The sequence below is a fragment of the Bactrocera dorsalis genome, chromosome 5, assembly GCF_023373825.1.
Source record: "Bactrocera dorsalis isolate Fly_Bdor chromosome 5, ASM2337382v1, whole genome shotgun sequence".
NCBI classification, from domain to species: domain Eukaryota; kingdom Metazoa; phylum Arthropoda; class Insecta; order Diptera; family Tephritidae; genus Bactrocera; species Bactrocera dorsalis.
The window spans coordinates 24,177,942-24,199,697 of NC_064307.1; the positions used below are offsets into that span (position 1 = coordinate 24,177,942).

At 35.9% G+C, this 21,756-nt stretch overlaps 7 protein-coding genes across 7 annotated transcripts; 4 read left to right on the forward strand and 3 right to left on the reverse strand.

Moving 5' to 3' along the window:
- The first annotated feature begins 234 nt into the window (after nt 1–234).
- On the forward strand, nt 235–2,138 carry LOC105223932 (LETM1 domain-containing protein 1). The gene is made up of 4 exons (XM_011201827.3): nt 235–538; nt 624–1,127; nt 1,182–1,470; nt 1,542–2,138. Exons 1-4 carry the CDS (start codon nt 423–425, stop codon nt 1,872–1,874), a joined length of 1,242 nt encoding a protein of 413 aa, XP_011200129.2. The 5' UTR covers nt 235–422; the 3' UTR covers nt 1,875–2,138.
- A 307-nt stretch (nt 2,139–2,445) lies between these two features.
- LOC105223967 (60S ribosomal protein L14) lies at nt 2,446–3,749 on the reverse strand. The gene is made up of 4 exons (XM_011201892.4): nt 3,725–3,749; nt 3,353–3,454; nt 2,950–3,144; nt 2,446–2,738 (listed from the first exon to the last, which is right to left on the reverse strand). Exons 1-4 carry the CDS (start codon nt 3,725–3,727, stop codon nt 2,538–2,540), a joined length of 501 nt encoding a protein of 166 aa, XP_011200194.2. The 5' UTR covers nt 3,728–3,749; the 3' UTR covers nt 2,446–2,537.
- Nucleotides 3,750–3,895: 146 nt separating this feature from the next.
- Nucleotides 3,896–6,362, forward strand: LOC105223931 (zinc finger CCCH domain-containing protein 3). Its single transcript, XM_011201826.4, has 4 exons — nt 3,896–4,762; nt 4,829–5,419; nt 5,482–5,677; nt 5,748–6,362. Exons 1-4 carry the CDS (start codon nt 4,020–4,022, stop codon nt 6,132–6,134), a joined length of 1,917 nt encoding a protein of 638 aa, XP_011200128.2. The 5' UTR covers nt 3,896–4,019; the 3' UTR covers nt 6,135–6,362.
- A 541-nt stretch (nt 6,363–6,903) lies between these two features.
- LOC105223930 (protein prune homolog 2) lies at nt 6,904–10,672 on the reverse strand. The gene is made up of 4 exons (XM_011201824.4): nt 10,513–10,672; nt 9,039–10,349; nt 8,869–8,979; nt 6,904–8,811 (listed from the first exon to the last, which is right to left on the reverse strand). The coding sequence occupies exons 1-4, from the start codon at nt 10,515–10,517 to the stop codon at nt 8,691–8,693; spliced, it is 1,548 nt and encodes a 515-aa protein (XP_011200126.2). The 5' UTR covers nt 10,518–10,672; the 3' UTR covers nt 6,904–8,690.
- A 600-nt stretch (nt 10,673–11,272) lies between these two features.
- LOC105223928 (microspherule protein 1) lies at nt 11,273–13,264 on the forward strand. Its single transcript, XM_011201821.4, has 4 exons — nt 11,273–11,568; nt 11,622–12,330; nt 12,391–13,026; nt 13,079–13,264. The coding sequence occupies exons 1-4, from the start codon at nt 11,411–11,413 to the stop codon at nt 13,169–13,171; spliced, it is 1,596 nt and encodes a 531-aa protein (XP_011200123.3). The 5' UTR covers nt 11,273–11,410; the 3' UTR covers nt 13,172–13,264.
- On the reverse strand, nt 13,251–16,044 carry LOC105223929 (general transcription and DNA repair factor IIH helicase subunit XPB). Its single transcript, XM_011201823.4, has 4 exons — nt 15,884–16,044; nt 15,323–15,830; nt 13,928–15,263; nt 13,251–13,848 (listed from the first exon to the last, which is right to left on the reverse strand). Exons 1-4 carry the CDS (start codon nt 15,933–15,935, stop codon nt 13,306–13,308), a joined length of 2,439 nt encoding a protein of 812 aa, XP_011200125.1. The 5' UTR covers nt 15,936–16,044; the 3' UTR covers nt 13,251–13,305.
- Nucleotides 16,045–16,253: 209 nt separating this feature from the next.
- Nucleotides 16,254–21,348, forward strand: LOC105223927 (inositol polyphosphate 5-phosphatase E). The gene is made up of 5 exons (XM_011201820.4): nt 16,254–18,370; nt 18,456–18,584; nt 18,642–19,299; nt 19,376–19,629; nt 19,795–21,348. The coding sequence occupies exons 1-5, from the start codon at nt 17,151–17,153 to the stop codon at nt 19,901–19,903; spliced, it is 2,370 nt and encodes a 789-aa protein (XP_011200122.2). The 5' UTR covers nt 16,254–17,150; the 3' UTR covers nt 19,904–21,348.
- The last annotated feature ends 408 nt before the right edge of the window (nt 21,349–21,756 follow it).

Consider the following 21,756-nt stretch of genomic DNA (forward strand, 5'->3'; position numbering starts at 1 on the left):
AGAATAATTGACATATTTTCATTGGCGTAAGGTCATTGGCGTATTTTTTAATGAAAAATTAACAGAATATTCTTCAAATATCATACAATAACGCTTCTTTAAGTTTTAAGTTTTTTTAAATAGATTATAACAGTTTATAAAATAATGACAGATAATTGGTACACATTTTTTCAACTACAGTGTATATTGAAAACTTTTAAAATTTGACATTTCACACTTTTACTTCCCGGTGGTTTGTTTTTATTTTTTGTTTTGACATTTTGCTGTTCACATTATTCAATAGGACGGTATTTTTCAAGCATTCATATTAATTCTGCGATTTTACTGGGTCAAAGTGCTTTATCTATTTAGTGGCGAGGCCACAGCTGATATCTTCCGCATGAATCCACTCAAGTAGCACGAGGTTCAATCAAATTAAAGGGATGACCCTTGCGCTACGCCTTTTGCGCCGACCGGCTTATCTCTCCCAAAGTAGTGCATTTACACTGCAGCGGCAACAGTATGCCACCCCTCTAGCCATAGTCATACGGAAACGAAGGTAAGTCACTATAATTTACACCTCTACTTCACACATTATTAAGTGAAATATAACAAATTATAATTATTTAATCACATTGTTGTAGTGGTGCTACGGAGAAACGCGCTGTCGAAAAGAAACCTCAACTCCCACCCATCGTTCCACCTAAAATATATCCAACAGAACCAAAGCATGAGTCAGCTAAAAGTGATGATTCGGATGATGCACAGAGTTGGTCTAAATGGCCACCACCCGCAAAGGATGACAAAAAATTATCTTCCCAACGGCTGTCAAGAGAAAACGTCGAAGGCTATATGTTTAAACATTTTTTTGACTATATCAAAAACTATGAAAAATTGTTGGAGAAAAACTTTCCATCAGCCATGAAATTATATCGCACTTACGTTGACGGTGTAATGGACTTTTATAATGATATGAAATCTTACTTAAAGATAGCGCGCATTGTGAATAACTCACCAATGGGACTGAAAGCGCTCAATCGTAAAGAACTTGAGCTCTACATGCAAATGCCACGCGATATGATGAAAGTTGCGCCTGCGTTAATTGTCGTGGCACTGCCGCTGGTCGGTTACGTGGCGATGCCGTTAATGTAGGTATATTGTAAAAATAACACATTGTCATACTTTCTTAATTTTCCATTTAGTTTCGCGTATCCACAGCTATTTTTATGTTCGCATTTTTGGACCCTACAACAACGGGCAGAGTTCCAGCAAGCGATATTGCAAAGAAGGCTGAAAAATAATAAATCGGTTTTCCGAATTCTACAATCGAAACTAAAAGATGCCAAGAAACACGAAAGTCACCAAGAACTGCAACAAATACTGGGTATGTTGGGTAGCGGCTTTCATCCCAGTGTCGAGTCATTGCTCAGAGTCAAAGACATTTTTACCCAACCGCCATACGATCTGCTCTCTCTAAGTAGGAAACAAGTTGTGAGTTGTTTTTATATATTATCGTCGACCACATTTAATTCAATGTTGTTGTAAATATTTTGTTTTTGTAGAAATTGTTGTGTCAACTGCATGGGGTCCCAACGCCTTTATTCAAACGTTATCATCTTGCGGAGCATGCGTTTCTGGTACATAACATGGACTTAGCTATTGTACGCGAAGGACACGTTCATAACATGCATCCGGATGGAATTAGACGTTCTTGCTACATACGTGGGCTCAATCCCAGCAATCTTAGCCATGAAGAAATGATAGCATGGCTACGTAATTGGATAAAAATTTCCACATCACTTGAAGAGCAACATATTAGCATGTTCCTGTACCTGCCAGTGCTATTAGGCTATAACCATCCAAACAATTGGCACTTAATTTATGACAAGAGTTAGGTGCTTAAATCAAAGCGAACGATCGTAATTCAATGCTAACTTGAAGATAAAAAAAAAAGATTGAAAGGAAAGACCTACCACATATCGAAGTGCCAGGAAAGAAGCTTTCTTATCATTATTTTAAGTTGATTTTATTGTTCATATACATCAAATGATTCGTATTTTGTTACGAATTATATTAGTTCATATATTAGCTCCATTTTTTCGTTAAAAATTTAGTACCTCACCTTTTTTCATAATAAATATGAATACTGCACTGTTTAACTAATTTGTTTTCAACTACAATCCATTTAGCATCGCATAGTTTTAGAGAATATTTAGATATTGCTCAAAGGTCTTTATTTTTAATGTTGTAGTGGCAGAAATATTCCTGAACTAATTACGGGCAAGGTGCCGGGTGGGCAGTCCTTGGTCAGATAGAAATCCGAGTCCGTCCCGTTTACTTAGACCCGACTGTCATATGAATGGCTTTAATTATAATCGTGTTACATTTCATGTAAACACGTTTGTAACCAAAACACACTTAAAATCTTTCCTACTTAACTTGAATACTACGAAATAAGACTCCACATTTCTTTATTCCTATAAAATAACTTTATTTTCCTCCGAAAAGTAGTCAACTAGTACACGAGCATACTAAGCTGAAAAGTTAAAAGACGGTGTTTACTTTTTGGCAGCACCCTTCTTCACACCTTGCGCCTTCAATTCACGGATGCGTTCGCGCTTGTCCTTCTTCAATTTACGCTCTGTACCGTCAGACTTGGTACGCTTCTTCAGTGTGTTGAAGGCAATGGTGAGCAACTTGTTACGTTGACGCTTGGCATAACGCAGCTTGAAACGATCAAAATCATTCAAATGAGAGCGCTAATAAAAGGAAAAGAAAGAAAACTTGTTAAACAACATACCAAAAATTTAACGCTTAAGTTATCATTCCTATTTTTCAGAAAATAAATAAAATAGCTTCATATATGTATCAGCCGGCAATTCCTATCAAGAACTTTCATTATCATCATGCTAAAGTCATGAAATACTCTTTGAACACACAAAAGATAATTGTTAATCAATTAAAATTTACCTTGCAAATATTCTGTGATCTTGACGACCATGGGCTAGCCTTCCATTGGGCTTTCATGTCGCTGTCCGTCCATGCTTTGCGTACAATACGTGTGGGGGCAGTGAAGGGGAACTTGATGCGGTATTTGGTCAGATGTAGATTATTCAATCTGTATTCCTGACGTGGTACACCGGTCAAGGGACCATCAACAAGCACCTATAGTAAGTTGAAATTGTTTTTGTTTTAAATTGTATAAACATATTAGAAGAAAATATAGCTTTTATTCGACATTGAACTAAGGGTATGTTTCAGTTATGGTTGTAAATAGCTTCAGTTATGTATCAGTTGGCACTTCCTATCGTGAACCGTATCATCACTTGCATACCCTTTGTACAATATCGAACAAGTATTCACATTCACTTACGCGTGTTTGATCAATAACGTCAACAATGGCGACTAGGCGGCCCTTCAAGGGACCCGCCGAGCATTTGGCAATGCGGCCAGTCTGTACAAACCTCTGGAAAGGCTGTAAATAGATAAATTAAGTATTAGTAAATCATTTAGCAAGTTGGCTCTGCTCCACGTTTCAGTAAGACAGTTCCATGCAAATGGTACTACCACCACGTGAAGTTGTTTCGCAATTGTAAATTTATCACACAAAAAGCTTTAACAATAAATGTAAATTAATGGGAATCTTTGTACACTGAGAAGTCATGCACCATTAATGATTGTTCACATTTTATTTACACTTTTATTAAAACATTAAACGAAGAGAGAAATTATGATGTCTCCTTACCATGGTTAACCGGAAAGAAAGAAACTTGGTTGCGGTTCTACAAATAAGACAGATTCAACATGGATTCTTACATTGAACCGTAACTGCTGAAAAAAGGAAGAGTGATGACATTTCTGAGTTGTCATTTGACATTTGCAAATTGGGAAACACTTATTTATCAAATAAGTTCATACAGGTGGGAACATTCATTTGCCAGAAACGTCAAATATTTATTTAGTATTTTCTGTTATTCTCGTGAAAAAGTCCATTTGTATATTTAATAATAAATGTATTAAAGATCATAGATGTTTTTAATATGCCTCAATTCAAGGAAAAAGCGGATGGTTCAACCTCGAGAACTATTCATATTAATCCACATTTCAACAAACAAATTCATCCAATGGCGAATTGCGCAGCAAATGCAGTAATAAGCAAAACAATGTCATCTGGTGCTCACATCAACCCACTGTTTTTGGGTGTTTATAGACCACCAGCAATACATATGAATCCAAACTTCTTCAATAGTAAACTCATTGAACAACAAAAACTGCAATTAAATTATGGCGAAAAGTATTCCGAAGAAGTGAAGTTAGTAACCAAAAATACTGCGATTAAAACAAATCCACCAAAAAATTTGCTTTTACATGGCGAAATTATCGACCTATGTGATGAATCTGACCAGGAAGTGGAAAAAAAATCTTTAAATTCTAAATCAAGCATATTACCAGTAAGTAGAGACACAAAACAAAAAATTATAACCAAATCACGCACAAAAATAGTTCGTGAACCAGCGGTAATTACAACAACAAAAGTTATACCTGTGCCATCACCGCTAATACGTTTAAGTAGTAAAAAATTAGTAAGAAGAACGCATACGACTCCAGCTCTTAGCTTATTACGTAATATCACTCCCGCCTCCCCCAAAAGCACACATGGAAAGTACAAACTAGATCGACGACCAGGTTTGCCTTTAGCAGCAGGTGTAAAACTAAAACGGAAGAGTTTTGTGGCACGCTATGCTTTGCAGCGCTCAACTTCTGAAACAAAAAATGCCATAACGTAAGTTTGAACTATATAAATTTTCATAATAACCGTTTATTAAATGAATTTTTACGTATATTTCAGCTCTGCTAAGCTTCGATCACTGCCTGTCAACAAAAAATTGCAAATGCTTAATATAAATGGTGTGTTGTATCGATCCACTCGCAATAAATTACAAAGAAAAGACTCTAGCAATGCGTCAAATCAATTGTCACCAACAAGACTATCCTCTCTAAGCTTAAAAACTAATTCCATTAAAAACAATCAAAAGCCCACCAAAACGGCAAACGAGCGTGTGCTATTTGTTCATGGTACAAAATTTATTTTAGATAAGAATGGTTTCAAATTAACCCGTATTGCACCTACCACCAAGGACAGCGTAACGGGTATACCAAAGCCTACAATACCCGCTCAAAGACAGCGCCAGCGTATAGACATTGGTGGTTTAACCTATATAGCTTCCACAACGCAAAACGTTTTCGTGCGGACCCGCAACCATTTGGCCTTGGCACATCTAAATACGGCGAAGAATCGTAGTCTGCAGTTACTCACACGCCGTTTCGTCAAAACCAATGTACCATGTGCGATTTTCCAACGCATAGGCAAATGTATAGCGCACGAAAGAGGGAAATGCAACAAAGTGCATGATAAGAACCAAGTTACTATTTGCCCAAGGTTTGTATTTTTTCGTTTTTGACTATAAATTTTAACATGCCTAACTTACAATTTTATTATAGATTTCTACGTAGTGAATGCCACAACTCAGATTGTTTACTTTCACATAACGTTTCGCTTGCCAAAATGCCAGTTTGTAAATTCTTTCTACAGGGTGTTTGCGTGCGCCCAGACTGCCCATATCTACATAAAAAGCTTAGCGTAAACGCAGAAATTTGCCAGGATTTCCTACGGGGTTATTGCAAGTTAGCGGAGCAGGTAAATGACAGTCAAATTGTAGGTTTTCGATTTTTTTTGTAATCAAGCGTAAAAATTATTTTCTAATTAGTGCAACAAGCGTCATGAATTCTTGTGCCCTGAATACGAGCGTAATGGTAGCTGTGACTTAGCGAGTTGTGTACACTGCAAGAATCGCAAACGAAAACTTTTAAATGAGCCAACAAAACAGCAAAATAAACTATTGAACAGTGCTGCAGCAAAAGAAGTTGCTGTTCAAGGCACACAAGAGAATTCAGGCGTAGCAAAGCGTTATTTCGTTGACAAATGTCTAAACGCAAATGCAACAACCACATGTGATATAACGGAAAAGGATAAGAGCGCTGAAAACCAAGAGATTGACACACATTCGGAAGAGCTTGATTCTGATACTGAAATGCCTTCAGCACCTGTGCGCCCCAAAGTGGGCGCGTTGCCTGCCTTCATACCGCTCTTGTAGAAATTAAAAATAAATGGTCAAACTACCAAAAAGCTGGGAAGTTATTAAAATTTTGCTCTTTTACAAGCAAGTAACTGTGAATTAATACATAAATGCCTACAGCGCCGATGTTCAAAGGTTCATACATTCATTTTTTGTCTTTTAAAATGTAACTGAGTTATCAATAAAAAAAACGATGTAAAATATAAAAACTCGAGTTAAATATAAACAATTGTGTTGTTCTTTTCAAATATTGCGTATCATAATATCAATAAGGTATTTATTTGAGTGATTATAATTTTTACTATTATTATATTTATTTAATTGTTAGTAAATACTCAGCGTGTTTGTATATCAAATTAGTCTGGGAATGCTTAGACATATATATGTATGTATATATTTATATAGCATATGCAGTACACAAAATCCAAAGATTATAAAGTTTCTAAAGCGTTACATTTCCTTTTACACTGTCAACAGCTAAATGGTTTTTCGATTGTAGTTTTTAGAGTTTTTGCGTACATTTCTTCTTACAACTAGAAAATATGTGGGTTTAGGTAACAAGTAGAAAGTTTTCATGTTGCTAAGTTGGTGGTATGAGGTTGCACTGATTACATTTTGTCTAATAAAAATTATAAATAATAGTTAAGATTATATTAGACTTGATTTGCGTTTTTATGCATGTATATGAATGAATTTAAACACCCTGCTTGATATGAGCATAAACTTTTTGTATAAATAAATAAGTTGGATCATTACGCACGTCTAGTAATAACGAGCCGCATAAGGGTTTTGTTTTTTTTTGTTGTAGAAAACGAACGTATTAATAATTAAAGTAAATAATGTTAATCGTCAACTAAGGATTTGTTAGACTTGAGTGCAAATTAGATAAGCAATTTTTAATTCAATTTAAGTTCAAAAACAAATCACATTAAAATATTTGAGAAATTAATCAAAGAAAAAAATCTCGAAATTCTTTATCTTATAAGATAATCAATATTTTGTCTAATCGTGCTTACAAATGAACCTATAAATAGGTTAATATAGAATATATGAAGGAAATATAATATTGAGAATTAATTTAATCATGAATTATGATTTAATGAAACTTACGAACATAGATTTTGTGAAAAACTGTGAACTATATTATGGACATTTTATAAAAAATAAACTTTACTTTTGAAAAAATTATTAAGATGGTAGAACACGAAGTACACAATCGCCAGAAAATGTAAATTCTAAAACAATATGTTTTTTAATTATAACCTTGGGCACACAATTTATTTATTTATTTCGGTATTTAGGGATAAAACATAAAAATATATGTTTAATCTGATTTTCAGGATTAAAAATTATTTTTAATTAAAATTAACGAAATTACAAAAAAAAGTTGAATTTGTGCATTTTTGCAAACCTAAATAAATTAATATAAAAAAATTCTTAATTTTTAATGATTAGAAAATTATAAATATTTTTTGATCATTATTAATGAAATCATTCTATAAATGTAAGTATATAAAATTATAAAGGACAATTGAGAATCAATGAAATTAAGTTATAATTTTCGAACTTAAATGTTAGTGCAGAAAGTACACGAATTATTTATTACATTCATGTATCCATTTTTAGCTTTTCGTATAACTTCTTCGACATCTTTGCAATTAGCGTACGATATGTAGGTATGTAGGAAAAGCATGGTAACAAATCAATGCATATATTATACATATGAAAATACATAAGCGTTAGCACATCATTGGACGTGCATATGTAAAATGTTACATATTGGTATGATTTACATTATTTATGCTACAAAAACCAAAAGCCACAAGGTACGTACATAATAACTTTCAGCCGGCTTTTCATCATACAGCTTGGCACCAAAACAAATTATCGGTGCACGGACTTTGGGTACTTACTTTTTGTTCAGTACAGTTACATACAAGTCTACAAAATATTCGATGTACATATTTTTTTACCTACATATATGATTATTTATGAATAATTTCTTTCATGTAGTTAAATCTTTCATTCTCCTTAACGGTAAACACATTTTTTATAGAATATTAACATAAGCCTTTGTAAACGAGTCGATACACTTACATATACATACACATACAATTTATACTATCCTACCGAGTGCAATAATTATTGCTTTTCATTTATGAGAGTATCATCTCTAAAGTATGTGAAATGAGAAGAGCAAAGCGAATAAATGCGAAAATATCACAATACTACATATAGTAAACAAATTTGAGATCCCGAACGTTACAAGAAAACAATTAAAAGAAAAACCTATCGCTGTATGCGAGTAATGGAGTGAAAGAGTTTTAGTTCATAGCGCGAGAAGTGCGTAAATATAAATAATAAAAACTGTATGCCAGATACAGATCAATGGAAAATAATTTCAAAATATTTAAAAAGGCGCATAAGGAATGCATCAACTAACGCAAGAGGTGCGTAAAAACTTCGCTGTGTTCTTTTTCTGCTTTTGAATTTTTTGCCTATTGCACTAATTGTGATTTGCCAGCCAAGTACATAGCCTTGGCGGGAATGCAAGCCAAGTGTAAGCACTTTTTTTTAGTTATGTCGCGCATCATACTGTTTGACCTTCTCCGGTATGGCAGCTTTCTCCACAATCACGTGCTTGGCGAGTTCATCCAAAGATTTCACATACACCAGTTTGCGCCAGAACTTTGCGCTGGAAACAAAATACTATTTAATAAAAATTAAAAAAGGGAAATTTGCCTGCGTTTACCTAACAAATGGACGAGTCATCCATACTATAGATTTAATCCAGAATGTTGGATGTACTAAATACATGTTTTTCAGACTTTTTCTTAAACGGCGATCTAGAAGTTGATAGCATCTGCAAAAATAACAAAAAATTAATAAACACATTCACTTTCTATTACTCGAGTTGTGTACTTTTTTAACCATGGAAATGGCGGCACATTGCGTCGACTAGTGCCACCATGCAAATAGATAAGCACATAGTCCTCTGTTACTAATTGTTCCAATGTTTTAACCACATACAGAAATAGATTATCCATTACGTAGTTATAATCGGCACGTGAACGATCCGGCAAATGGCAGGCACAAAAAATGACAATAGCATTGTGGCCGCCAGCCTGCAAGTAACCACCATGTGAGAGCACACGTTTATATGGCTCGATTACGCGCATATCAATTTCTCTAGTGCGACCATCGGGTAATGTGATCTTTTGCCAATTTCTTGAGTCACGTCTCTCTTCAGCTGCCGAATATTGCGGCAATTGGTCGGATGCACCTTCTATGTTGCTCGTTAACGCCATCGATTGTAAATGTGGTGTTGGTGTAACTGCTTCGGGATAATCGTCTTCATCATCTATACATCCAGCGACCCCACCATCGTCACTATCATCATCTAAACCGTCAATTAATGAACTCGATGGGCTTAATGAAGCCAAATTATGTTCAATGTCCTCATCATCGTCAAAACTGTGATTTGAAATTGAATCCAGTGATGAGATGTCATCACCACCGTTACCACCATTTGTATTGGATTTTCTAATACGACGAGCATTTTTATGTAATTCATTACCCACAGTGGGTAAGAGTGCCACCGTTTGAAAGTTGGCCTCAACTGTAGCGTGATACTGTGATACGTCTGCTTCAGATTCGCTGCTCAAGAGATCAGGACTATGGGCACGTAAATAAGCTAGCTTATTGTGCGCTGGAGCAGGTGCGTTAGCAATACCACGTGTATTATTTAAAGCATTTCGTTCAATTATTGTGCTAGCCTGCAGAGGTGACTGCACATGTTCGTATTGCGGCACCACATCGGGGAAATTGTTGCGCTTCAGATCATTATTCATCGTCACCGAATTCGCCGAGCTGTGTTCATTCTCGGAGCACGTGGGCGACATTAATGGATGACTCTCAGTAATGGTACGTGCAATATTTTGTCGCTGTGGTATTAGCTCCAACGATAACGCGTCTGGTCGTACCAATCTGTTATCCAGATTCGATGTAACTTCATTTACCAATTCAACATTCACCTCCTTCATTGTGCTATTCAATACAACACTTGTATCCTTTATGAGTACTTGGTGTATATTGTGATTGCTGTGAGTTGGCGATTGTGAGGCATCAGGATCATCATCTTCTCCCAGTGGCGATATACCTGCTGAGCCTTGTGAAGTTGTTGCGTCTGATATATCCATTTTGCTGTCCGTTAATGGACTCTCCATTTGCAAACTAGTTGTGTGTAAATAAAAGGAATTAATTAGAAGAGCAATGTTTTCATTTTAAATTTTTAATCGATTAATCAGCGTTTTTATGTTCTGCTGATTTTCATGCACACTTTTACATATGTTATAAACACATTTATAACTTCCGCTTAAGCTGTGTTAGCGCTCACCTCATCTCACTTGTTAAAACTCAATTACTTTTGCTTTTATTGTGCTATTAAAATATAATAAACAATTTTTAAAGAAGTATGATTTTCCCTTGGAACTACTATTTTCACTGGATAAAAATAAATAAAGAAGAAACATTTACATTTCATCAGTCATCGAAAACTCTTACAATATTGCCAGATGTCCAAATGTCTACCCTTTTGAATTGAAATATATATTTTACAAATTTTTTTTTTTTAGATAAACAAAAGCAATTTAATAAATTATTTTATTTAAGACATGTTAAATATAAATAAAGTTTTAAATATTAAAATTTGTGACAAATTTGTCACAACAATGTTTGACATTTCCATTAAGCATATTTTCAAATAAATAATTAAAGAGAGCTGTGTCTTACATTTATAAAAATTACAGAATAGAAAACAATTGTATGGTGCTAATAAATTTTTTACATTCAAACGGAAAAGTTGAACTCCAAAAAATTCTTTAGCAATTGCTTATTTTATGTTTATAATTTTATTTGTTTGCATCATTAAAGTAATTTCAATAAGATCAACCCAATGAATAAAAATATTTTATTTTTAGCTATTTTAATCCTTCCTACGTAATACAATATTTTGAAAAAATTATTGACTTATTAACAAATTTTAATGCGATACAACACATATGTATATAGTAAATTGTTTTAATTAAAATAATGTGCTGTAAACGTAGCCTTAGTAGTGTGCGTTGAATGGCAGCACTGATTGCTGTCAAAATAAGTTTGATCGAATTGTCAAATTCCACTTTTCAGAATTCTGTGCTGCTTGTTGACAAAAGAAAATTTAATACTGTAAAAAATAATACTTGTAAAAGAATTTAAATCCTAGTAGGCTTACCGTTTTCGAATCAGTGGTCGCCATGGATACAAATGCAACGCCTACCAAGCCTAGTGCTCAAAAAACTAAAGAAAAAACAAATTTGTCTGCGCCAACAACAACATCAAATCCAATTTCAACAACAGGGACGCCATTGCAGAATTTACCAATTGAACTGCAGAATGACCAAAAACGTAGAAGGTAGGCGCTTCAATAGACATCGAATACATAATATAATTATTTTACGTTCATAGCTCGTCTCGTTCAATTAAGCGCAAACGTTTTGACGACGAAATTGTAGAATACAGCATTGGATTTCCACAGTCGCGAGGTGAACCGAAAGTCGGACGACAGCGCACAACTTCCCAGACTTCTGCACAAACACAATCTTTATCAACAGCAGTTTTACCAGCACCTACGCCTGCTAGCAGCAGTCTTGAAGTTTCTACTTTTGTTAGAGAGACACCAACGTCGGCATCTGCACCAAACACAAACAACGGAAATATTTCTTTAGCTGGAGCATCTACTCCACTGCCACCAGTTCACCCGACAACTACAGTCAAACAAACATCACCTTCAATGGAACGTGCACTAGCTGCACATGTCACGGACAAAAGACGTCCACCACGTTCCAATAATAAGAAATCTAAGAAAACCGGTCGTCCTCCAAGTCAGATTACTACGAAAGATTTGGGACGTTGGAAACCAATTGACGATTTAGCGTTAATTATTGGCATACAACAAACGAATGACTTGCGTATGGTACATCGAGGCGTTAAATTCTCGTGCAAGTTCACATTACAGGAATTACAATCTCGTTGGTTTTCCTTGCTGTATGAGCCTGCGATTTCGCGTATCGCAGTTGCTGCTATGCGAAATCTACATCCCGAACTTGTGGAGTCAGTTCAAAGTAAAGCTCTTTTCAGTGTACAAGAAGAAGAGCTATTAGGAACTATAAAGAGTGTGAGTAGAGGAGATTTATATCACTAACTATGATGTTGACTAAAGTTTAATTCTTTATAGACTGATAGTCCAAAACTGGAGCAGTTCCAGGATTTACTTGAAAAGAATGCCTCGCTTTTCTATAGCGCACGGACAGCTAAATCATTACAGAATCATTGGCAAATGATGAAACAATATCAGTTACTCCCAGATCAGGTGGTCAAGCCGTTACATATGAGCGATCAACCACTAAGTTTCTCCGATGCTGAGGATCTTATACTGGACGCGGAACTGAATGATCAACGTGATGAAGCGCTAGAGATTGAGTTAGCGTTGACAGACCGTCAAAATAAACGTGAAATTCGTCTGCTGGAAAATGAATTAAGCCGTTGGAATGTTTTAGTGGACTCGGTCACAGGCGTGGCACCACCAGAGTTTGATGGTCAAACGCTAGCAGTGCTTAGGGGTCGCTTGGTGCGTTATTTAATGCGGTCGAAAGAGATCACTTTTGGTCGCTTTGTTGAGGATTCGCACGTAGATATTGATCTGTCTTTGGAGGGTCCCGCATGTAAAATCTCACGCCGTCAGGGCACAATTAAACTGCGCAGCAATGGTGATTTTTTCATTGCAAATGAAGGTAAACGACCTATTTTCATTGATGGTGTGCCCTTGTTGACTGGAAATAAGACGCGACTCGCTAACAACTGTGTGGTCGAGGTAAATTGTAAATAGTGAATATTTTTTTTAAACTAAATTATTGTGCTTCCAGATATGCAGCTTACGATTCGTGTTTTTGGTGAACTATGAGCTTATTAATGCTATAAGGCATGAAAGCGCGAAGACCACGGCCTCGCTGAACTAGTTTTTAGCACATTTTTGAGCAGTTATTCATAAGATTACTATGTAATTTTCCCTTTTGTGAATTCTAAATACACAACAAATTTACTTAAATATATTTATGTTGTGCTGAGTTTTATTTGAATTGGCATACCATGCTTAACCTCTAAATTTCTTGAAAAGTGGATGCACCGAGCCTGCATTGCGCCTGCGCTGCTCGTAGTAGATGGCGTCGTCACCGCCAGACATTGAACTAAGTCCGCCAGCACGTTTAGATGCTGCGCCACCACTAGGCCGATAACCGGGCTCACCCGGCACTTTTTCATCCTCGCAATCCAGATCTGAAGCGGATAATACTTGCTGCAAAAGTTGTGATTGTTCTTCGCGTGTTTTATACATCAGATCCGGATCAGTGTCCATGCCACTCAGATGGGTAATCACTTTATAACTGTAGCCTTGATTGACCAAGAATCTTTGACGCTTGCGTGAGTAACTCATTTCCATGGTGTCCTGCGAGACGAGTGTGTAGAAGAAGGCGTTGTATTCCTCTGCAATTGCGCCCTTCTTTGCACGCAAAATACGTCCAAGACGTTGAGCTTCCTGACGACGCGAACCACCATGTGAGGATATCTGAATCAAAACGTTAGCCTCGGGCAGATCAAAACTTGTATCCGCCACTTTCGACACGAAAATTGTGTTTACCTAAGGGCATACAAAATTGAAATGAGGACAACTTGTTCATTTATATACATACATATATATATTTTATTAATAATTTTACCTTTTGATTGAATTTAAAGTTCTGCAAAATCTGTATACGCTCATTTTGTGAGGTAGGACCATAAATGAACGGTTTATTCATCTTTATAGCATAGTGTTTCAGCGCAAACACATTATCCGAGAACACAATAGTCTTGTCACCACGCTTTTCATGATATTTTATTAGGAACTGACAACTACGAAACTTCGATGGGTTCATCACATAGAGTAACATTTTCTTCGATGTTTTTGTTGTTAGATATTCGCGATAAAATTCTGGTGACATAGGACACCACACCTCAGCGCACTGTACCCTGGCAATGTAGCCCTTCTTTTGTAATTCTAACCAATTTGCTTCGTACAGTTTCGGTCCAATAAGGAAATTCAAATCGGCGATTTTATCATCCTCACGTAAAAGTGTAGCTGTCAGACCCAATTTACAATGGGATTGTACAATTGTCAACACACGTCGGAACATTTTCGCCGGTATGGTATGTACTTCATCGAGCACCATAATACCCCATTCCTGTTCTTGTAACCAGCGCATAGTTTGTTCTGCTTCCCATGAACGCTTCTGTGTATGCGTAATCATGGAATAAGTGGTCACTAGTATACCACAACCCATAGGCTTATCTTTAGCTTCAGATGTAAAACGACAAATCATACTGTCATCGGCTGTGGACCACATTTTAAATTGCTGTTTCCATTGTTCGACCGAAACACCACTGTTGCAAAGCACCAGAGCACGTTTGCGCACAGTGCAACAGGCTGTCACACCAACAAGTGATTTGCCAGCACCGCAAGGTAACACAATCACACCGGATCTGGCACGGCCATTGCCAAACATTTTACGTAAACTTTTCTCTTGATATGGACGCAGCACCGCAGCTGGCTTCAAATCTATATTTATATCGGGATTATGTGTATCGTTGCGAAAGTCGTATTCAGCCAGTAATGGATGTTCAATTTCAATGCAGCGTTTCTGTATGACTTCGATTTTTTCTTGATTCACTTCAAAGGACACAGTTTTTAAATTGGCCTCATCCTCGTCTTCTTCTTCGTTGTCAATTTTGTCATAGAAGTTTGTAATATCTTCTGGTACAGCAGGAGTGCCATCAGGGTTTGTTGTAGCTGCTGTTCCGGCAGCAGTAGCAGCATTGGGATCATTGTCAGTTGCCGATGTGGTGGCTGCAGTTTCACCTGGTGGTAGTTTCGTGCCAAATTGTGTGATGGCTTTACCTTCTAATGTGCCTTGTATAAAACCTTCGCCTTCTTCGCGTTTCAGACGACATTGTTGAATTACTGGATCTTTCAATAGCTTTTGTAATATATCGGGATGTGGTGATTCAATAAAATACCTACATTAAATCTTTTAATATTCTCAAGTTATTTGTTAGCCCAAATAATATGTGCATACCTGTTGTGTTTTAGCACCAATTTTACTTTTCCATAGGATAATGTACATAATTTAATAAACTCAATAATACCTTCCGGAATTGATGTTTTACTCAAACGTTTGAGGTATTCTATTATATCATGCGTTTGTAATCCCACTGACACTGCTGCATATAAGCTGTAAGCTGTTAATTTATATTCATGTATATGTTCTGGCCGACAGACAGGCTCAGAAATGGCAATTAGAAAGTCATGTGCATGTTTATAAACTGGCGAAAACGATTCCAAAAACACATGCCCATTCGGCGCAACCCATAGGGGTCGATTTGTATGGTCTGGCTTCAGTTCCATTTGTGCACGATAATCCTTGGCTCCATACTCGTCCGTCATAATGCCATCATCGTTTGTTTCGACATTTTTCGAAGCAGCCACTGGCACTCCGTCTAGCTCGGTAACACCGTCAGAAGGCATGGAATCCCCATCTTCTACCAATTGAGTGAAAGCCTCATCTTCAGCACGACGTTTCTTCCCTGATAGCAGACAGGCATTAAAAATATAAAAAACAATCCAATCCTTTTCTTACCAAATTTATCTCCAGTAAATCTGTCCTTTTTTGATTTCTTTGGAGGGCCCATTACTTTAAGTTTTGTATAAATTTCACAACAGACTCTATTCTAACTGAAGATTTGTTTCTTCCGACGTCTTTTTAATAAATTATCTTCTTGGCAATCATAATTGAAACAGCTGTCAAAAGTTAAAGAGTAACCAGATTATTGTATTAGAGGAGTTATGGTATTCACAATAATTACTTGTGTGCTGTTTATCATTTGAAAAGATCTCATGCCCAGTAAGCCCTAACGATATTCATTATAGTCACTTAATTGGGCCATAACTATCAACATGTTTTCATTTCGAAAATGCCAAGTAAAGTAAATAAAAAGAGCTGTGACGCAGAAATTTCCTGTGGTGAAGTTCCATGCCAAATGGGAAAATCACCACAATTTAAAAGTGAATTCAAAATAAATTGTGGCATCCTTATGAAAATATATTTAAAATATTGGCAACCACTGAGAGCTGCTGTCAAAGTGATACGGATGTTGTGAGCTTATATAAAAAAAGTACAAAATGTAATTAAAATTTATAGGCGGAATAAATCAAAGAATATATGATGGTTTTGTCGATTTGTAATATCGAAAATATATATTCTACTTTAAGAAGCAAAAGGATGATATGAAAAAGTGTATAATTAAGATTTATAAGCTTTAAATGATTCCAAAATATTATCGAATAGTACATATACTTTGTTGTGCATAATTGTATTGATTTTCTAATGGCACGTTGTTAATGATGGACTTCTGGGTGCACTGGGAATGACTGTTATCCACCGCTGGCGTTATGAAGAATTGTTAAAAAGAAATAATACACAATTAAGAATAAATATATTTTCATTAAATATAATATAAATGTGTACATGTATGTATGTACAAGTAATTGTGGCAAATGTGGAGGTGGAACAACTTTGTGCTGGATGCAAAAATTAAATACTTAAACATATACATATGTATGTAAACATACAAGTATTCAAAGCGACAATTAGAATAAGAAATTCGAATTGATATAATATATAGAATATATTGCATATAACAGAGAAATATGCACATTGTATATATGCTATTCGTTTGTTCCTCACTGAATGGATTGCCTTGATTGAATTAATGATTAGCTTAATTTATATCTTTATCTAATGCACAAAGAGAAAACGGAATTATGGATATAAATTACAAAAAAGCGATGAATTTAAACGTCGTGTAACGTTAAACGTTAACAAATATAAAATTGAAATATTTATAATGCAGGAATGCAATAGTGAAGAGCGCGTTGAAAGCGCAAACTCTAGTCCTCGCTTACCCCACAAGCACTTATCTATTTTGGGATTTTTGACAAAGCGTTCCAGTAAAATAGAGCCACATCCAAGAGATGGTGATTCAAAGAAACATGACAAATCAACGGACCACTTGCGTCCATCATCCGCATGTGGACACTACCATGATAACACCAGTCATGATGTGACCTTCGCCAAGTGTTCAGCTGACCGTCAACGCTCACCTGTTTCGCCGCAAAAACAAAATGGTCTAAAAAGTAATAGTGATGCCTCAACAACCAAGAGTAAAACGCTACCAGCTCGTGGCAATTACCTAAGTCAACCATACAACAGTAATGCTATAAACTCCAATTCACATGCGCGTAGGCGTAGCACTGATGGCTCACAAAGCGATAGTGGCGCTGCTGAAGTGGTGCTGCGAAAGACAGCTAAATATCGTTCTCCGAATCATAATCGTTTCAGTCACCAATTTAGCTTATGTTGCAAAGCTGAAAAGAAACCCATGACACCGCCAGTAACAGTGCGTTACAACTCAATACCAGATCCAGCCAATACGACGCTCAAACGTGATAGCCAAACGTTATGTTGGAGTTTTATAGATAACACATCGGTTTCGCTACAGTCATCCGATGAAAATTCGTCCATGCAATTGCCAAAAGGTGATGCAAACTTGACAAATAAAATTGCAAGAGTGAATTTAACAGAATGTTCCAGTGCACCAGAATCTCCAGTTACGGCTAAGGTGATGTTTACCTCCTCGCATAGCAGTCCGTCAAATGTATCACTAAAAAGTGGTCAAAGTGAACAAGTGCCACCACATAATAATGATGGTGCACATTGTAGCGGTCCAATACGTCCATTGGCAGTTTCCGCTTGCCGTTCACGACTACGACTGAAGCTATATCCGCCAGGCAAAGAGTTACCATCGTTGGAGCCAAAATTAAACGATGCGCCAGCCAACAACATAAAACGGGCAACAACACCACAACACATGTCTTCGCCAAATATTGCCATCCAACCAGACATAGCGAGAGAATTGGAAACACACGAAGCACAAAATATGCGTTTCAGTTCCCATGAGAATATACAAATGCAGCGATTGCAATCCAGTCAGGTAGGCTTAGCACGGCGTGCGCTGCTGAGTGCTCAAGTGCTAAGCTTAATACCCACGGATAAAGCACGAGAAAGGTAACCACCACATTAATACTATTTTAAACGAAATATTTAATACTTGAATCGTTCATAATTTGTATTTGTAATCAAATTTCAACAGAAGTTTCATGGAGGGTCACATGGGATCTTCAGCACTGTTGGGACCTGCGGAATTGGATCGCATTTTGCCAAATAAAGAAATTACAATCTTCGTGGGCACATGGAATATGAATGGGCAAAATCCACCAAAGTAACGAATATAACTTTTAAAATTTTAAAATACATGTCACACATTTTTCAATTTCAGGCAAATGAATGACTTTGTACTGCCATTAACTGTGGAGCATGTGCCGGATGTTGTCGCTATGGGCACACAAGAATCCAGCCCCGATCGTTTCGAATGGGAAGTGACAATACAAGAGACCCTAGGACCATCGCACGTACTCTTCTATTCAACTAACTTAGGCACACTGCATTTGGCTATTTACATGCGTCGAGATCTTATATGGTATTGCTCAGCGCCAGAGGATGCCTCCTTTTCTGTACGTACCGGCACTGCTTTTCGTACGAAAGGTGCCGTCGCTATATCCTTTTGTATCTTCGGTACATCAATGCTATTCGTTACATCACATTTGACCGCTCATCAGCAGAAAGTCAAAGAACGCGTGTCCGATGTGAAACGCATTATACATGCGCTTGATTTGCCAAAAAATTTAAATTTACGTCATAAAAATAAGGATGTAACACAGAATTTCGATAATGTATTTTGGTGTGGTGATCTCAATTTCCGTCTTGGTGAACCGCGTGAAAAACTCTTGGAATGGATTCAAAATACAAAATTTCCATTACCCTCACACTTGCCACACGGCTATATGCATACCGATCAATTATCATCAGTTTTGGCAGACGGCGCTGCTTTTCGTGGTTTTATGGAAGCGAATATAACATTTCCACCAACATATAAGGTGTGTCTTAATAGCTTTGAAATTTTATGGAAATTTTGAATGCAAACTTTATGTATTTTTTGCTTGTTAATTTTAGTATGATCCTGGCACCCAACATTTCGATACATCATCCAAACAACGCGCTCCCGCATACACCGATCGCATTCTTTATAAGTATAGACAGTCACAGGGTTTGGGCATACGTCGTGGCAGTACGCTTCCGTCAGGTGTAAACGCTGCACAGCCATATGTGCAGTGTTTGCTGTATGATTCTGTGCCATCCATAACAACTTCGGATCACAAACCGGTGTGGGCGTTGTTCAAAACACAGATTCGCGCGGGCACCGATTCGTAAGTTTCATTTTTTTTTTGTCAAATTTTATTATTCATTATCGCTTGAACAGAGTATAATAAGTTTGCCTCGAAGTTTATAATACTTAGAAGGAAGCGTAGGAGATCCCACTTATATTATTATGTTATACTTTTTATACTAATTTGTACACATTCGTTTTGCAGTATTCCATTGGCGGCTGGTCTATTCCATCGTGATATTTATTTGGAGGGCATGAAAAGACGCTTAAATAATCAATATTCAGGTTCATCTGCAGTATGTGCTATACAATAATGTGCTTTAAGATTGGAGGCTTTAAAATGTGCGTATAAATACTCAAATACTACAGAATTAAATACTCGGTTGCAATATATTTAAGCTATTAAGTGAAAAAGATATACATATGCTCCAGCTGCTAAGTGTCAGTGACTAGTCATTTAATCCAAAAAATATCTATAATTATATAACCATAGTAAATAAGTAGAAAATTAGCGAAAAAAAACTAAATTAAGTACATTAAAGACATTGAATCAACTGAAATGACAACCAAAGCACTAAGTAATGCACAAATGTACACTTGCCTTAACTATAAAATAACGCTGTTTCCTATTCGATTGTTTTGTTAAAAAAGATATTATTATTATAGAACGTAAAATAATATTATCGAGTGTTTTGTGTTTAAACTAATTTTTCTTATATAAAAAATTTTAAATATTCGGAATTTTTAAGGTTTAAAATAACTCCTAAAGTACTGGTGGCAACCCCATGCAGCAGTCTGTAAACAAAAAACGTGCTTTTGTAGTTGTGTGTTCATAATGCTTAGTAATAACGGTACCTTTTGAAATGCTACATACTCATTTTCATATAGAAAATATTTAGGTACATAGTTTAAAGAATTAAAAATGCCCGCTGAACTTTAACAGCCAAGGCAAAATAGCATAAAATTTATACATTAACATATACTAACATCAAACATTTATACAACTATAACAAAAATAATACAATACTCAAATATGATATTAAAATATTCAAACAAGTAATTATAATACTCAAAAATCAAAAGTTAATGCTAATTTTATAATGAAGCTTTTAAAAGCTAACAGCCATGCAACTCATTTAACATTCTAGTCAATTCATTCAATAATTTTAGTTGTGTTACAAATGTTTACAATAAAATAAATGACTTATGAGGCGTTCAGACAGCCACTTAATTACGTCAGTTAGCAAGTTTTCTCTATATAAATTTGCAAAGTGACTCATTTAAGTGGCTGACTGTAGTTTTTATAACATAATTATTTTACTAAGCGAAATAAAATATAAAACTTATGAGAATATAAAATTATCAATTATTATATTGTAACAATTAGTGAAAACGAAGTGCTTTACGAAACAATGCTTTGTTGCCTATTATTATTACTATATACATACATACTTATACATATATATGCTTAATCGTAATATAAGCATAAAATACGCTAACAGTAAATCTCAAAAACTAAAACCAAAGACATGTTTCAACAAGAATGTTTATAAAAAAGGCTTTATATTTATTTGTTAAACTCATATTTTATATTTATGAAACTATTTATATATGCTTTGCAATAATTGTTATATTTATTTATTTGTTGTTTAAAAAAAAAATTGTTGATTTTTTTTGTGTTATTTAGTATCACTATGTTATATACAGATGATTGTGATTTTTACTCTAATTTTTAACGCTTTTAATAAACTTTCATAAAACATTTATATAATTGAGTGTTTACTTGAAAAAGGCTTCCGCTCTCTTAAAAACCATGACGGCATCGGTAACAGTGTGCTAAAAATCCTACCACGTAAGCACCTTGTCGCCTTACGCAACATCATAAACGCCAGGAAAGTCGCCACAGTCGTCTTTCTTTCCAAACCGGGCCTTACCCTAAGCGGCCCGACAAAGCATCGCCTCATAAGCCTACTTTGCACCCTCAGCAAAGCAGATGAAAACATAATTCTCTCCCAGTTGTAGAAATTTGTTAAGGAAGAGAAAATTCTCCCCGATTTCCAACATGGGTTTCGGAAGAAACGCGGTACCGCGCGATAACTATTGCGAATTTGTGGCTAACAACCTCAACAAAGGGCGACATATCCATATGCTCCTTCTTGACTGCAAG

Bases quoted from the DNA above. Each gene is read 5' to 3' on its own strand.
- LOC105223932 (XM_011201827.3), top strand. From the start codon at position 423: ATGACCCTTGCGCTACGCCTTTTGCGCCGACCGGCTTATCTCTCCCAA. The intron at 1,128-1,181 runs GTAGGTATATTG...TTTTCCATTTAG, and splicing joins TACGTGGCGATGCCGTTAAT to TTTCGCGTATCCACAGCTAT. The intron at 1,471-1,541 runs GTGAGTTGTTTT...TTGTTTTTGTAG, and splicing joins CTCTAAGTAGGAAACAAGTT to AAATTGTTGTGTCAACTGCA.
- LOC105223967 (XM_011201892.4), bottom strand. The intron at 3,145-3,352 runs GTAAGTGAATGT...AACTTACTATAG, and splicing joins ACGTTATTGATCAAACACGC to GTGCTTGTTGATGGTCCCTT. The intron at 2,739-2,949 runs GTAAATTTTAAT...TCCTTTTATTAG, and splicing joins GATCACAGAATATTTGCAAG to CGCTCTCATTTGAATGATTT.
- LOC105223931 (XM_011201826.4), top strand. From the start codon at position 4,020: ATGCCTCAATTCAAGGAAAAAGCGGATGGTTCAACCTCGAGAACTATT. The intron at 5,420-5,481 runs GTTTGTATTTTT...ATTTTATTATAG, and splicing joins CAAGTTACTATTTGCCCAAG to ATTTCTACGTAGTGAATGCC. The intron at 5,678-5,747 runs GTAAATGACAGT...TTTTCTAATTAG, and splicing joins ATTGCAAGTTAGCGGAGCAG to TGCAACAAGCGTCATGAATT.
- LOC105223930 (XM_011201824.4), bottom strand. The intron at 8,980-9,038 runs GTACACAACTCG...TTATTTTTGCAG, and splicing joins CCATTTCCATGGTTAAAAAA to ATGCTATCAACTTCTAGATC. The intron at 8,812-8,868 runs GTAAACGCAGGC...TTTTGTTTCCAG, and splicing joins ATGACTCGTCCATTTGTTAG to CGCAAAGTTCTGGCGCAAAC.
- LOC105223928 (XM_011201821.4), top strand. From the start codon at position 11,411: ATGGATACAAATGCAACGCCTACCAAGCCTAGTGCTCAAAAAACTAAA. The intron at 11,569-11,621 runs GTAGGCGCTTCA...TTACGTTCATAG, and splicing joins AATGACCAAAAACGTAGAAG to CTCGTCTCGTTCAATTAAGC. The intron at 13,027-13,078 runs GTAAATTGTAAA...TTGTGCTTCCAG, and splicing joins CTAACAACTGTGTGGTCGAG to ATATGCAGCTTACGATTCGT.
- LOC105223929 (XM_011201823.4), bottom strand. From the start codon at position 15,935: ATGGGCCCTCCAAAGAAATCAAAAAAGGACAGATTTACTGGAGATAAA. The intron at 15,831-15,883 runs GTAAGAAAAGGA...GTCTGCTATCAG, and splicing joins ATTTACTGGAGATAAATTTG to GGAAGAAACGTCGTGCTGAA. The intron at 15,264-15,322 runs GTATGCACATAT...GATTTAATGTAG, and splicing joins TTGGTGCTAAAACACAACAG to GTATTTTATTGAATCACCAC.
- LOC105223927 (XM_011201820.4), top strand. From the start codon at position 17,151: ATGCAGGAATGCAATAGTGAAGAGCGCGTTGAAAGCGCAAACTCTAGT. The intron at 18,585-18,641 runs GTAACGAATATA...TTTCAATTTCAG, and splicing joins AATGGGCAAAATCCACCAAA to GCAAATGAATGACTTTGTAC. The intron at 19,300-19,375 runs GTGTGTCTTAAT...TGTTAATTTTAG, and splicing joins CATTTCCACCAACATATAAG to TATGATCCTGGCACCCAACA.